This window comes from Odocoileus virginianus, chromosome 2, assembly GCF_023699985.2.
Source record: "Odocoileus virginianus isolate 20LAN1187 ecotype Illinois chromosome 2, Ovbor_1.2, whole genome shotgun sequence".
Taxonomy (NCBI): Eukaryota; Metazoa; Chordata; class Mammalia; order Artiodactyla; family Cervidae; genus Odocoileus; species Odocoileus virginianus.
The window spans coordinates 70,594,565-70,611,014 of NC_069675.1; the positions used below are offsets into that span (position 1 = coordinate 70,594,565).

General features: G+C 47.1%; 1 protein-coding gene across 4 annotated transcripts in view; it reads right to left on the minus strand.

The window, feature by feature from the left end:
* EFR3B (EFR3 homolog B) overlaps positions 1-16,450 on the minus strand; it is a 95,495-nt gene that overhangs the window by 45,823 nt on the left and 33,222 nt on the right. For all 4 annotated transcript variants that reach the window (XM_070450852.1, XM_020870442.2, XM_020870440.2 and 1 more), the window contains exons 2-3: positions 7,571-7,647; positions 6,414-6,541 (exon numbers count right to left, since the gene is read on the minus strand). In XM_070450852.1, coding sequence (XP_070306953.1) covers positions 6,414-6,541; positions 7,571-7,647 — 205 coding nt within the window. The remainder of the gene's footprint in view (positions 1-6,413; positions 6,542-7,570; positions 7,648-16,450) is intronic.

Genomic DNA, 16,450 nt, shown 5'->3' on the forward strand with positions numbered 1-16,450 from the left:
TAAACTCAAACCCAACATTTATTCCACGATAGTGACATAATGAGCATATGGTCAGGTAAGGCATGTCAGGAAAGATACATCCCCCACTTACAAAGCATTCTAAAGAAAGCAAAGCAGACATACACAGAAAAAGGTTATTTTTAACTTCTAATAAGCGAGCCTCAGCAAAACTAACCTGGTTAAAAATGTTATAGTTTTCATTAAGGAGTTAGGTGTTTGGGGCAGAATGCTAGATGTCTCCCCTGGAAACTATTTTTGCCCTTCTCACTGGTTATTTAGAAGTTTCTCTGAACTGTGGCTGTTCACCAGGAACATTTCCCAGCCTCTTCTGTGGCTAGGTGAGGCCACATGACTTAAACATTGCCATTAAAATGAGGGGGAGGGATGCAAGCAGTGTTGAGCATCACTTGCTTGAAAAACAGGCTTGCCCTGTCCTCTGAGTCCTCTCTTCTCTCTTCCTGCTGTTTGTGGAGTGGGAGCAACTGGATGGCCAGAGGTGAAAGTGCCAGATGACCTTGTGGAGCAGAGCCCACTGGCCCAGACTGGACTATTGCTTGAGAGAGAGAAAAAATACTTCTTTACTGCTGGTTGTTTTTCAGTCGCTCTGTCATGTCTGATTCTTTGCAATCCCATGGACTGCAGCACGCCAGGCATCCCTGTCCTTCACCATCTCCCGGAGCTTGCTCAAACTCAAGTCCATCGAGTTGATGATGCCATCCAACCATCTCATCTTATGTCACTCCCTTCTTTTCCTGCCCTCAATCTTTCCTAGCATCAGGGTCTTTTCTGAGTCAGCTGTTTGCATCAGGTGGCCAAAGTATTGGAGTTTCAATTTCAGCATCAGTCCTTCCAATGAACGTTCAGGGTTGATTTCTTGTACTGCTGGAGCCAGTATATTTAAGTCTCTTTATACCTAAATAACACAAGTATCTGATAATCAGATTTAGGAGTGCTTTAGCAACCTGAGGGCACAAATAAAAGTGAATCCTGAGCAATCCAAAGCAACTCACAGGCAAGAGAAGTAAGGGCTGAACATGACTCCATCCTGCAGGAGGGGGGAGTCACTTGAGACTCCGTGGATGAGGAGTGTGGCTCACGTGCCTATTAGAGGGCGGAGATCCCTCTACCTGCAGAGCCGAACCACATGGAACAGAAAAGTACTTCCTGATACAAACAAAATGCAGGCCAGACAGAGAGAGTGGACAACTCCAAACCTACCTGGGTGCTGAGGAGTCAGGCTGATGCCTGTAAGTCAAAGCAAGTAGGAAAAGGCCTCTCTTCAAGAAGCTGCCAGAGTCAGGTTTATAGGCCGTGTGTATAATAGGGGACCAATTAAAAGATTTATTCTGAGGACCTCCCTGGCAGCCCAGTGGTTAAGACTCCAGAGTTTACCGCAGTGGGTGCAGGTTCAATACATGGTGGGAGAACTAAGATCCTACCCATGCCAAAATAAACAAGTAAGTAAAAATTGAAAACAACTTAAGATACTAGTGTCTTAAGTTATTAAAATCTTAAGATCTTGCAGACCCAAGCCTGGCACATTCTGGGTCCACTGTGTAGGTCATGAAGCAGGCTGACTCTTGCAGGGTTGAGGGAGCAGTCTTGGGTGGGGCCCTTCCAAAGGGCTGGCAGTGGAACAAGGACACATTCTGGCAATGAAACACAGCAGGTGGGAAATGGGAGCAGGCAGCAGCATGGAATTCTATTCTTCTATGAATCATCCCAGAGCATCCCAGGTGACACAGTGGTAAAGAATCCGCCTGCCAATGCAGGAGATGCAAAAGATGCAGGTTCAATTCCTGGGTTGGGAAGATACCCTGGCGAAGGAAATGGCAACCCACTCCAGTATTTTTGCTTAAAAAATTCCATGGACAGAAAAGCCTGGCAGGCTATGGTCCATGGGAGTCACAAAGAGTCAGACATAACATGAATCATCCCAGTGTCCTTCAATATGAAGGGTTTCACCATTATTTTACAGAGTTTAAATGAGGGAAAGGAAGGGATGGGGTGGGGTTTGGCAAAAGAAGAAACTAGAAGACCTCCCAAGCCCCAGAGTTTAGATTGCTGCTTTTCCTTTTCCTGTAAAAAATTCCCAGAAAATCCTGATAAGGAAAACTGTCCTTTGCTAGCTGGGGTGGGGGTGGGGGGTGGGGGTGGAATCGGCTACTTACCAGGAGTGGAAATTTTGATGCAAAGTGAAAACTATGGTAGAAGTGAAACTGAAAAGTAATGAAGTTTAAGGCCCCTTCTTTTTCTTGAAGATTTTTATTTTCTTTTGATGTGGATCATTTTTGAAGTATTATTGAATTTGTTACAATATTGCTTCTGTTTTATGTTTTGGCCTTTTGGCCAAGAGGCACGTGGGATCTTAGCTCCCCGACCAGGGTCAAACTTGAACTCTGTGCATTGGAAGACAGAGTCTTAATCACTGGACCACTAGGGAAGTTCTAAAGCCTAGTTATTTGAATACGTACATGCTGTGTGCTAAGTCACTTCAGTTGTGTCTGACTCTGTGTGACCCCATGGAATCTGTAGCCCGCCAGGCTTCTCTGTCCATGGAATTCTCCAGGCAAGAATATTGGAGCAGGTTGCCATTTCCTTCTCCAGGAGATCTTCCCAACCCAGGGATCGAACCTGCATCTCTTAAGTCTCCTGCATTGGCAGGCAGGTTCTTCACCACTAGCGCCACCTGGGAAGCCCCTTTGAATACACTCTCTTTCAATCCTCATCTTTAATCCTAACACTAGGGATGGAAGGGCTATAATTGAGAACTTAAACTTTTCAAAGTATCTTAGAAGACTAGAAGTTAATGGGATCTTGGAACCTCCTAGCCTAATGCTCACTGCTTTGGTCCTATCTTACCATAACCTTCCTGGGTATATCCTATGCTTTAAATCCATATTCTCAAAGGGAAGAGAGTATGGGTTTCTCAGGTGATGTTCACTGAGCAGGACTGGGACAGGGTCAGTCTCAGCAGAGATCTAATCTGAACTTGGGATCCTGGAAGGGGTCCAGTGTAATAATAGGTCTGAAAAACAGACCTGAGTTGTTAGAGCAGGGTGGGGAAGGTTGAAGCTGGTGAAGACTAACCTACTGCAGGGGCCGAGGGGAGAAGGCAAGAGCAGGGCACAGACCACAGCAGCAGGGGATGACCAAGGGTCTTGGATCCACTAGTAGGGCTTCTCAGCAGGTGGAGAAGGCAGAAATCAAGGAATCTGGGATGGACTGGAGTTCATAGGCAGTAACCGAGGTCAGGAGTAGCCAGTTAGTAGGTTACAACAACAGGAACTCAGGGTCATGGGCCAACCAAAGCAGAAGGTGAGTTATAACAACTGAGAAAAAGACGCAGGGGGCCCGGTGCTTGGGGAGAAGCAGGAAGTTCCTTGAATTGAATTCTAGAATAGGCAGCTGCTTCTGCTTCCCTGGTGGCTGGGATGGCAAAGAATCTGCCTGCGACGCAGGAGACTCCCTGGGGGAGGATCCCTGGGAGCAGGAAATGGCACTCCTGGAGAATTCTTTCCTGGAGAATTCCATGGATATGGGAGCCTGGTGGGCTACAGTCCATGGGGTCGCAAAGAGTCAGACACGACTGAGCTACTAACACGGTCACACTTTCTGCTTGAACACCTCTTATTCAGCAAGGAGTGGCCTTAGGACCCTCTGGGAAAGGAGGAGCCAGCATGCAAGGTCTGGGAACCAGACTTGGTGGGAAAGGAGTGCAGATCTAGGGTCAGAGATGGGGACCAGCCAGCAGAGAGAGGGGGCAGCTTTAGCTGGGCCAGTCATCACTTGAGAATCACTCAGAGTGCTGCAGCCTTGACAAAGAACCTCTCATTCTGGGCAGTCTGAATGTATGTAGTCAAGTCCCACCTACCGGACAGAAACTTCCTGGTTTTAGGAGCCCAGAAGCAGGGGTTGACGTCAAGGGAAGGAAGGATGAACCTTCCCGTCTGGTAGGAATCTGCAAATCTCTGTTGAAGGGTCAGCTCCACTCTCTAACAGGGTTCAGGGTCCCTCTGGGGACTGTGTATCTCTCGGGAGCCCCACTAAGTCAGTTCCAGGCCCAGGCTCCTGGAGAAGTAGCCCAACTCTTTTGGCATGGGTGTCTCCATCCTCCAGTCACTGGGAAACCTGACGATTCATTTTTTAAAATAATTTTTAAAAAACTGATTTATTTGGCTGCACCAGGTCTTAATTGTAGCATGTAGGATCTTGGATCTTCATTGTGACATTTGGGATTTTTTTTTTCTTTTCTTAGTTATGGTGTTCAAACTCTTAGTTGCAGTATGTGGGATCTAGTTCCCTGACCAGGGATCAAACCCTGGGCCCCCTGCACTGGGAGCTTGGAGTCTTAGCCACTGGACCACCAGGGAAGTCCCACTCTGACAGACTCTAATGTGGCCTTCTACACATGGTCATTGCTCTGGGGTCACTGTCAGTCGACCCCGAATCTCAACCACAACTGCTGTTACCTCCCTTGCTCTTCAGTTTCTAGGGGTGTTCTAGCAATTGGGCTGAACTGGAAGTAGGAAAATAGGAGGAATTCTTGCTTTTTGTTGCTCTGCATCTCACTGTTCATCGTAGCCAACACCAAGGAGAAATACCTTGAAATTCTTATCTTATTCTCTCTCTGTCCACATTGAGTTATCACCCCTGATGCTAAACATGTGCCTATCGAGGAGGGTGGTTCTACCACTCGGTCAAACACCCAAAGTTCTCACTTATATGGTCAAATCAAAAACACAAACACGATGGCAGGGAGACAGCTCCTCACACCATCTCACCTGTCTGCAACTGAATATTCTGCTACTCCAAAGCTGCCATCAGTGATTAGGACAATGGTGATGAGTGTGGTAAGAAAAGGAAAACTGAGTGGGGTAAGGAAACTTGGGGAAGAAGCAGAAAGAGACCCAGAGAACAGATCTAACAGATTTCTCTTCTCCCAGTGTTTATGATTAGAGCCCCCAGTGAGGCCATCAAGGCTTTAAATACTTAGATGCTGCAATGGCTGTTTTTAACAGACTGATGCCAATTTTGAGTGACAGTTCTGAGGGTAGTGGAATGCTTCTAAGTGGCTCTGCTGGCTACAGGACATTTTTTACTGAGAGAACCATCACTGCACAAAGGGCAGGCAAAATTAGTATTAAATGTTTAATGTCATTGCGTGCATATTAGTTTCAGGTTCAATCTAGGATAAAGATATTTTTACTGTACTTGCTTGAGCCTGCTTTATAATATGTCAAGGCGATTTATATAATCAGCATGTTCAGTATATTCATGCCCTTTTTATTGAGCATGTTAACCTAATTTTATTATATTAATAGAAAGGGATCATAGAAATGAATTGCTTTCAGTCTTGCTTTTCTATCAGGGATAGCCTAATGTAAGAGTGGCTGGTGGACCACTATACACTGTTGGTGGACCTCTATACACTGTTGGCACAGTGAAGACTTTCACCCTCTGGTTCTCACTCCACCTTCCTCATCAGGGGGAAGGGGCCTTGGAGGGTGGTGGGGGTGACAGGTGGTAGCTGGGGGGCAGGACAGAGAGGGTCCAGGGGGGTGATCACTGCAAAAGCACAGAGGCCAGAGGGTGAGGAGGCGGGTTGTTAGCTAGTCCATCTGGAGTAGGTGGAGAGCAGCTATGGCAGGTGTGGTGGGTTTGCCTGGGGTTAAAGGCAGTTTGGGGCTTCCTTTGTGGCTCAGTGGTAAAAAAAATATCCGCCTGCAATTCAGGAAACACAGGAGATGCAGGTTTGATCCCTGGTTCAGGGAGATCCCCTGCAGGAGGGCATGGCCATCCACTCCAGTATTCTTGCCTGGAGAATCTCATGGACAGAAGAGCCTGGCATGCTGTCATCCATAGGGTTGCAAACAGTCGGACATGACTGAAGTGACTGAGCACGCACGCAAAGGCAATTTGGGGGCAGGTCGTGGAAGACCTTAGAAGTCAGGCTGAGGAGCTTGGACTGGAAGCTAAAGGAGCCAGGACAGTATAGCTTTGGTTCTGTGTTTTGAAGATCATAGCTAGCAGTATTGACCCGGAAGGGCCAGAACAGGAATGATGGGAAGCAGGGAGACTATTTCCAAGGCCACTGCAGTAACCCGGAGTCTGCACCAGGAAAAAGGTGGGAGCAGAGGAAAGTAGAGGATGGATATAAAAGGCTTCATGGAGAATAGAACCAATGGGACTTACAAACAACTGCCCTGGATCTGCTTTTCCCTCTGTCCCATCAACAGTGCCACCAGAAACATCTTAGTGTCCCCCTTTACACCCACCCCACTCCAGATTGTGACATTAACAGACATGTCTCTCTTGCAGTTGCTTTTTTCATTGAGGACCCCAAGTATTGCCCTAAAAATATAATATTATATAATTTCTGAAAATCTCTCTCCTCCTCTCACACTACTTACCCATATCGATGACGACCCACGTCACGGATGAGCCTCTCAGAGAGGTAGGCACCAATGCGATCAAGCTTTTCAGGAGCTGAGAGGGCATAGAAGGTCAGCTTCTCCATGTTGGTCTTCACCAGGCCATCCTGTAAAAGACAGGTAATCCTCACTGGGGCCATGTGATGGCTAGAGGAGTTCAAGTCCAAAGGTAAGTGATCATTCAATTTAATCAATTTACCAGAGTTCCCATCATGTAGGTGACAGGTAACATGTGGGTTTCGGGGATACAGAGATGATTAAAACATAGACCCCACTCTCTAGGAGCTCACAACTTAGCCCAAAGTATGCTAGCTATAAATAAAAATAGTAAGTGATAGAAATGTACATATGTATGTGCATATGTATATGATATGGGTTTACACACTTATATGTATATGCTCATGAATATATATATATATGTGTGTGTGAAAGCATGTGTATATGGATGGATGACAAGACTTCAATGAAAGCAACCCAGAATTAAAACGTTTTGGATCTCCAAAACCAAGAAGTAAATAGAAAGAAGGCAGCTCTATAGCTTTCGGGGAATTGTCCAGAGGATGCTGGAAATGTAACCCCCCCACACCTGCCCATCAAGAAAGGCCACTGATTTCCAGAGAGCAAATCAAGTACATCAAACCTTGACATTTCTGAAACCACACGACCCACATTGCAGTCTAACAGTTGAGTGGCGGCTTGGAAAACCAAGAAACCAGGCGCCTCGTGTGCCCACCTGACACCTGGCAGATACCAGAGGGAGCACATAGGAGACCATGAGCTCTAGAGCCAAACCCAGGAAGGGAAATGCTCACACCTGATGTCAGGGAAATAGTACCCTCCAGAGAGTTAGCAGCTCCAGGAACTATCACCCAGAGAGAGACGAGTGAGTAAGGTGCTCAGCAGCGGCCAGAAGCACCAAGACAAACTTCTGAGCCCTCGGCAGATCTTGCCTTCAGAGGGGTCCGAAGCTCCTCAGCCTTCACTTCCAGCTGCCTCTGGTCATTGACAGGGCTATGGCTGTGGTTCCAGGCTGAGGGACCACAGGCTGTGGTTCCAGGCTGGGGGGCTCGCCTCCCCTTGTGGCCCTGGTCGGGTGAGATGGTGAGGGGCACTCTGGCGCCAGGAGATGGACCCACCTCAGGATCCTCAGGGAAGATGTTGTCCACCAGCCTTTTGTACCTGGGGCGCAGGGCACCGCAGCAGCCGCACACACCTGGAACAGGAACGAGAATGCCCTGTGAGCTACGCCTCCCGGGACCAGGCTAGGCGGCTTCTGAGAAACCAAATCCAGGCTGGAAACAGAAGGGTCCCTCCGTTAGAGCACCAGGGCCTCAGTCCTTCCTGCTGTTTCCCCGCCCCACTCCCACTCTGAGACATTGCCTTTCTTGTTTGGTGTCTTTTGCTTGGGGATCAGGCATAGGTGCCAGCAGATCAGAATTTGTTCAGGAAACCGGGCCATTGAGCACACGTGTGTGCGCACGCACACACACACACACACACACACACACACACACACACACACACATACACTCACACACTCTGGGCCAAGACTATATAAAACTGCCTCTTGCAGCCCAAGACTCTTCCCCAGGTCCTGGGAGATCGTCCAGCTGGGAAGAGCAGTTACTCCACCTACTCCACCCTCTCGCTTTCTGTCCACTTCTCCACTCTGGTCCTCAATCTCCTTTACCATCCTCTCTCCTGGGGCCATTTCTATTATAGAATGTTCTGTGAAACTATGATAAATTAACATTGCCATTAATTATTAACCTTTGAAAATGCATCTTTAATACAATGAGACCACGGTGTTTGAAAGCCGTGGTCTTTGAAAGCTGGAGGGCTTCCGGGGGCCACAACACTAGCCCTCTCCCACCGCAGATTCTCACCAGTCTGGGGCAAAACAAAAGCTAAGAATAACGTGGGCTTCCTTGGTGGCTCAGTGGTAAAGATTTCACCTGTAATGCAGGAGCCATAGGAGACTCAGGTTTGATTCCTGGGTCAGGAAGATCCACTGGAAAAGGTAATGGCAACCCACTCCAGTATTCTTGCTTAGGAAATCCCATAGAGGAGCCTGGTGGGCTACAGTCCACGGGGTCACAAAGAATTGGGCACGACCGAACTGACCGAGCAAAAGAATAATGTACGTTTTCAGAAAGCTGCAGACTGACGTGAGCTCCTTTGTGAGACAGTGTTAGGAAATCAGTGATAATAGAACAAACCTTGGGAAAATAAAAAGTTGATGATTCTAGAGGTCCCACCGTAAAAAGTTTTCAATTAGAACCACTGCGCTTTTCTTCCCTTTCAACCTCTGCAGACACCTTCCTTGGCAGATCCCAGCTGTACCCTCCCAGAATTGGGAAGGGGAGCAGTGACCCCTGAGGGAGAGGAGAGGATAGCAGGGAAGGGCCTGGGAAAGTCCACCCGCTTCCAAAATAATTGCCTTCTCACTCTACCAATTAAACACTTAATTTTGTTTGTACAAATGCTCTACTTGAAATGCAAAAGTGCCCTGGAAGAATCAAGCCTACGGGTCATTCAGAGAAGAATGAACTACTTTAGTGGGAATTACTTTAATCACACAAAGAGCCACAAAGAGCTTTACAGCGGAGAGAAAAGCGGCTGGGGGGCGGAGCAGGGGTGGGGGTGGGGGGACCTGGACTGGGAGGGGGTCGGGGGTGGGCGGCACCACCAGGAGGAGGAAGGAACGGAGCAATCTAGGCTCCCAGGGAGACTCAGGTGTTAGGGGATGGGCGAGTCCCTGGGGAAACAGGGGCACTCCAAAGGCAGGATATCAGATTTCTGATATCAAGGGATCACCAGAGTCCCAGTGTGTCCCCCAGTCCCCCACCCACCCCAGGCACAAGGAGGATGGTGGAACCAGTCCATGGCTGCACACTGGCCTCTGGGTTCCATCTTTCTGGGCTGAACTGGCACTGGCATCGCCTCATCTCCTCCCTGCCCGCCTGAGAGAAGGTGTGAGGGCTCCAGCTGGCTGGCATCCAGAGCTATCTCTTGTGATGGGGCAGCTCCCTGGGGGGACCCTGACCTCAAGGCTCAGGATTGAAACCTGCCCTTGGGCCCTCTACTCAGAGCAGCCATCACTGCACTTCTTCTAGGATGCCCCGGAGCACGGGCCCTGCACGCTAAAACAGGGCCCGTTTGCATCTTCAAGGGAGTCAGAACTAGAGACAAGGAGAAATTAGAGCCCCCAAACCCTCCAATGTCTGTCCCATTTTCAAACCTTTCTGAAGGACCCATGAGCTGGGACCTGCCCTGCACTGAGGCCAAGCTCACGGTTGTTAGAAACCCGGACTTGTCTGAGAAAGCACAAGCCTATTTTGGGTACTCGGGGTAGAAACCTCGGTGCAGGGGACCCTTTTCCAGCATAGAGGCCCCCAGAAGCCATAAGGCAGGGGGAACCTATCATATGGAGGCCCGGGCATTTCCCTCCTGCGGGGAGAGGTGAGAAGACCGAAGAACAAGAGAGGTGAGTAGGTGCCCGGTCAGCAGAGCTGCCCTGCTTCTGGGTGCTTCCAGACCTACAGGCTTCCCCGGGGGCTGAGACGGTAAACAATCTGCCTGTAGTGCAGGAGACCCAGGTTCAATCCCTGGGTCAGGAAGATCGCCTGGAGAAGGAAATGGCAACCCGCTCCAGTATTCTAGACTGGAGAATCCCATGGACAGAGGCTACAGTCCATGGGATTGCAGAGTCGGACACGACTGAGCACCTAACTTGACCTACACCCTAGCAATTCCTTCTTGTCCACACTTTCATTCCAGCCTCCTCTGACCCCTGGAGGGCAGGGGCTATTTGAGGCCAAGTGGGCAACAGCATAAGTTTCCAGTCAAATCCTGGCACTGCCACTTCCCAGATGTGACGCTGCGCAAGGAGTGGCATTCTGTGGGTGTGGGTGTCCTGGTTTAGCGCTTGGGGTTGCTGTGAGGCCAAAGCGAGTTTATGCTGCAAAGCACTCAGGGCAGATCACCACCAGCCGCCCTCCCCTCCGCGTTCCCCAGCCCAGGGCGGCAGAGCCGTCCCCAGACTGCCAGCTGGTCCACGCTGGCTGGTACCTCTAGTGCAGCTTCCCCACCATTCACTTACTCAGTAACGGTGACCAACTGGAGGCCTAAGAAGTGAGAGTCCCAGAACATTCCTTCAGAAGACCTAACCTCACTGGCCTATGGGTCTGCAATGATAACGACCTCAACCTCCAGTCACTGCCGGCCGGCTTCTCAAAGTCAGCATTCCCGAACTGCAGCAGCCTCAGCACCAGCTCCACAAACCTCAATGCAAATATGACATATTTCCAGCATACACAACAGACCAGAGTCAAATGCTGTTGAAAGATAAAGCAAGAGGCTCACTGGAGAGAACCCACGGGACTGGCTGGCTGTTGGAGGGTCACCAGGAGAGCAGCTGTGGTGGGTAACTAACAAGCACTCTTCAGAAAAGGGTCTGAGGATGAATAAATCTATGAAACCATGCACACCAAATCCCCCATTTTAGATTCGCAGGCAAATAAGCTTACTAAAGCCTCTGAAAAGTCATAAGGCAAAGAAATCTATTTAAAATTTCAAATCAACATCTCCCCATTTTCCACTGTTATAAATAGCAACACGATGAATACTTTTAATATTCTTTTTTCAAGGCATATGTATTGCCTACTATGTGGGAGGGCTTTCCAAGTGGCGCTAGTGGTAAAGAAACTGCCTGCCAATGCAGGAGATGCAAGGGACATGGGTTCGACCCCCTGAGTCAGGAAGATCCCCCAGAGGAGGGCATGGCAACCCAATCCAGTATTCCTGCTTGGGAAATCCCATGGACATAGGAGCCTGGCAGGCTACAGTCCATAGGGGTTGCAAAGAGTCAGACACAAGCAACTTAACATGCATGCACTAGATGGGAACAGAAAGCTATACACTACTGTAAACAGAGTACATTGGAAACAGTGCTATTTTTTTAAGGTCTTAAATAGGATTTTATTTTAGAATACAAGAAATAATTAAAATAAGTGGATTAAGTTTGAAACTTAGCAAAATGAAAAGAGAAACACAGAGTTAAAATATGAGAAGATGTTAAGGAAACAGAAAACAAATAGCAAAATAATCACAAAATATAACCTCATTATTTGAAAATACTCATAGGCAAACACCAAAAGATACATCAAAGAAAAAGAGATATACCAAATAATAAGTTTAGGAACAAAAATGGAACATACACAGGGAGAAAAGTGTTGAAAAAGGAACACCAGTAAATGTGAATATCAGATGAAATGGACACTTTTTAAAAAGTGTAAAATTAGTGAAATTGGCCCAGTAGTATACTTGAATAGACCAAGACCAGAAAAGAAATCCAAATGGTATTATTGATCTGTCTCTACAGAAGGCACCAAGGTGACTGTTGTCAACTCTTCAAACAACAGGGGTTATTGGTGGCAATTATGCTCCATAGAGTCACTATTAACAGAAATAGTGCTAATTTTGGAGTTTAAAAGGTTTTGAGTTTAAGTCCCAGTTCTGCCATTTGATCTTTGAGACTCAGTTTTCTCATTAATATAATAAGAGAAGATTTCCATCTAAGGTACAATCCTATGATTAAAGTCCCAGACCATGTGCAATAGAATCTAGAAAGGGAGAAAACACCTTGAACTCTGCTGGTTGGGGGAAGGCTTTTCAGGAGAGGACAGACAAGAAGATGAGGGGCAGGAGTCACAGGGCAGTGGCTGCTTTACTTCTTATGTTCCAGTTCAGTTCAGTTCAGTTCAGTTGCTCAGTCGTGTCCGACTCTTTGCGACTCCATGGTCTTCAGCATGCCAGGCTTCCCCGTCCATCACCAACTCCAGGAACTTACTCAAACTCACGTCCATTGTGTCAGTGATGCCATCCAACCATCTCATCCTCTGTTATCCCCTTCTCCTCCCACCTTCAATCTTTCCCAGCATCAGGGTGTTATCCAATGAGTTGGTTCTTCACATCAGGTGGCCAAAGTATTGGGATTTCAGCTTCAGCATCAGTCCTTCCAATGAATATTCAGGACTGATTTCCTTTAGGATGGACTGGTTGGATCTCCTTGCAGCCCAAGGGACTCTCAAGAGTCTTCTCCAACACCACAGTTTAAAAGCATCAATTCTTCAGTGCTCAGCTTTCTTAATGGTCAAACTCTCACATCCATACATGACTACTGGAAAAACCATAGCTTTGACTAGATGGACCTTTGTTGGCACACTAGATGGACCTATGTGTCAGACACAGTGCTGAAATACTTCACAAGCATCAACTCATTAAGCCTGTAACCCCATGGGGTAGGTATTGTTTTTATTCCCATTTTACAGATGTGGAAGTTGAGGTACCAAAAGGTTAAGTTACCTGCCTAGAACCTCACAGTTAATAAGCGGCAGGATTTGAAACCCCAAAATCTACCTCTAGAGACAGTAGTGTTCTTAGGTACTATTCCAGAGAAGGGATGCATTAGCTAGGGAGCTAGACCAGGCTCATACAGAAAGGTAAGGACCACTAGGGCAGTGCATCTTGAAGGAAACCAGAGTATGTCATCCCAAATATGCCTCTTTGACATAAAAAACTGTCTTGAGCTAAGGCAAGCAAAATAGCAGCAAAAGGCAGAAAAAGCTCCCCCCCTTTTGCCTAAAGACAGGAAATAAGTGTTTCTCTTACTTTAGCAACTAAACAACAACGACAAACTGGAGGCAGATTTTTAAGAAGTCACCAGAGAAATCTGCAAACAAACCTTGTTAAACTAACCCTTATCCTCCCACTTATTTCTTCACCCTTTACTACCCACAGGTCAGTTCTTCACAAATGCATTGTTTCTTTGCCTAAAAGGTATAAAACCTTTGCTCTGGTCACTTCTTTGGGTTTTCGTTCTCTTGCGAAGGCTTCCATCACATGTGAAAATTCAATCACACTTGTCTGCGTCTCTCCTGTTAATCTATCTCTCTGTCAGCTTCATTTTCAGACTCAGCCAGGGACCCTAAGAGGGTCAAAGAAAACTTTTTCCTCCCCTGCAACTACAAACTGTAAAGAGCACACTCATCATCCCTCTGGGGATCTTATTAAAATGCAGATTCTGCTTCAGCAGAACAGGGCTGGGGCCTGAGGCTCTGCATTCCCACCAGGCTCCAGGGGATGCTGATGGCCCTTGTTCAGGGACCACACTTTGAGATTGCAAGGCACCAGAGCACAGCAGCTAAGAATTTGGGCTCTGGAGTCAGGCAGGCTCAGGTTGAAACCTCAGCTCTCCTAACTTCTTACTTGTTTGATCTTGAGTAAGTTACTTAACCTAAATCCAAGTTTCCTCGTATGAAAAATGAAGATGATATGGTTCCTTCTTAGCAGAAAGTGAAAGTGAAGTCACTCAGTCGTGTCCAACTCTTTGCGACCCCATGAACTGTAGCCTATCCGGCTCCTCCGTCCATGGGATTTTCCAGGCAAGAGTACTGGAGTGGGTTGCCATTTCCTTCTCCTGCCTTCTTAGAGGGCTGCAGATTAAATGATAGCATCTTCCTGGCTTCTCTCTTTTTCTTTTTTTCCTCTAAATTCCTAGAAGGAAAAATACAGAAGACCAGACTGGGGCCAGACTGAGCACCGCCTTGAACAGGATGAAACGATTCGATTTGGCCTAGATGAACCGTGAGCTCTGGGAACCTTGTGAATCGCCCCAGGTGAGGGGCAGATGCCTGAACTGGGTGATATCAGAAGAATCAGCAAGACAAGAGGGCTTCTGTGGGAAAGAAGAGGAAGGTACGAAACACGACTGGGGGCTTTCTGTTCCAGCGACTGGAGACCACAAACTCCTTGACTGAAATGGAGGAGACCGAGGTGGCTGGGACTAGGGGAGCGGCATCATCTAGTTTGGATCATCCAGTTAGTCGTGGGGAGCGCTGAGACTCAGGAGAGACCAGGCTGAAGATCTGAGGGTCACCGGCGCTCAGTGACCACTGGTGCATCAGAGAGAACCTGATTGCTCAGGGGAGGAGGGGCAGGGTGGAGGAGCAGATCCCCAAGGACTGCTGCCTTGTCCACTTCCTCTGTCACTTTCTTCCTGTTTTCCCCACCCACTACTTTCCTATAAAGCCTTTCACCTTTCTTTTTCTCATTTCTCTGCCCGTTCCCCAGGGTCCTCCAAGCTAAGGCATTTGGGGACTTCAAGTTGCTCACACTGACCCCAGAAATACTCCCTTATTAGCACCCACTCCATCAAAACCCCTGTCTGATTATCTAATTCAAGAGATGCTGGTAGCTGATCAATAGTCTTCCAGAGGGCTTATGCATTTTTCTTCATATGCATTTGTAAAGGCTTGAAGCCAAGTAAAATAACGTCTAACAGTTGAACTTTGAAAAAATTTAGGTAATGAAGAGTATTTACATGAGGAAATCAGCATACAAGTATCTGAAAACTATCCTGCTATGTTGGGCTCTAAAGTTTGTTTTTTAACCCCTTTACATACCCAGTTTTAAGAAAAGTAGGAAGCAAAGTTAATAGCATTGTTTTGGCCAGGGGTTGGGGGTGGGGGAGTATAGAAAATGTTAACCACTTTTTGTTTGTTTTTAAGGAATCACAGTAACTTTCAAAGGAGGATGGGGTAGACAACTATGAAGCCATAGAGCTGACCATATCCTAATTCAAGGAAAGGAACACAAGAAAGGATCATTGAGGGAAATAAACCCAAAGCTATTTACCAGTTTAAATCTGCTCTACTTAGAAAGTAGATGATCAGTCATATAAGTGAAGAGAGTTAGAATCTCAGTCAGAAGGCAGAAAACCCTGAGTGGCACATAAAGCTTCCTGGGTAGGTAATCAAAGCAGCAGATAAAGGTCTCCTCTCTGATAAGGCAAAGAGCGGAGGGCCTGGTCAGGAACCCCTGGCCTCTGCATGCAGCTCAGGAGGTGACCGGAACTCACAGGCACCCCTTGAAAGCTTCCCACCAGAAGAAGGTCATTTCAAAGTAGCCACAACCAGGCCAAGGGAAAAGAAGCCCAAAGAATAGAAGATATTTAAAAAGAAATTGAAAACAGTTCTTTGTTATGAGAGATTGTGATACATTTTAGCATATATTTCTTTAGTCTGGCTTCTAATGGTATTTATTCTTAATGTTCATACATAGAAGTATATGGAATTCAACTCACAGCCAAGTGCCTATTAAAAGAATCTTTTAGATTCTGAGCCATTTTATTTCTAAGAGAGAAGCACTCTCTACTAGGGCCTTCTCCCCCTCTCTGGGGATCAGGTCTGGCAGATTAAACCATGGATGCCAAAAGTAAATTTAATAAGGATGCTTTTCTGTCACTAGGACTTGTCTTACCTAATAATTTTATACCATTTTTTAAGAAAGAGAGGGAAACGTGATATGGCCAGTTTCACTGGTAAATATAAAGCTGCTCTGGTTTTACTTGAAAAATCAAATCAGTGAGATTAACAGAGTGTCTAATGACACTCAGTGGCTTCATTCCAACGGCTTCCTCCAACTTTCCAAACTCTAAGAATCTTTAGACCTGCCCCAGTCATCTCCCTATAGTTCATCCTGCCCCAACCTCAGGGGCCTCCTTGCACACCATCCTGCTTCAGGGCCCTTGACTTAACATTACCCACCTGGAGTGTTTCTCTGTGTTTCCTCCAGGCTCCCACGCTCATTTCCCTCAAGGGTCTACCCCAGTGTCACCTAACCAGAGAATTTCCCCAACCACCATTCTCCTTTCATTTTCTATCCCTATTTCCCTTCACAGCATTTTTTACCAATCAACATCCTTTGTTTGTGTCCACACTCTGTCCCCCCCACTTTGAAGGTAAGTTTCTGGAGGGCAGGAAACGTGCCTATGCATCCCAGAGCCTGAACAGGGTGTAACCTGTGGCAGGGAGGTGGGGGGAATGGTCACACACGTCTGTTGAATAAAGAAAAGAGTGTGTGATTGGGAGAAAAGCAATCATGGATTTCAAAGTCAGTAAGGGAAAGGAATGGCAATCTACTCCAGTATTCTTGCCTGGGAAATCCCATGGACA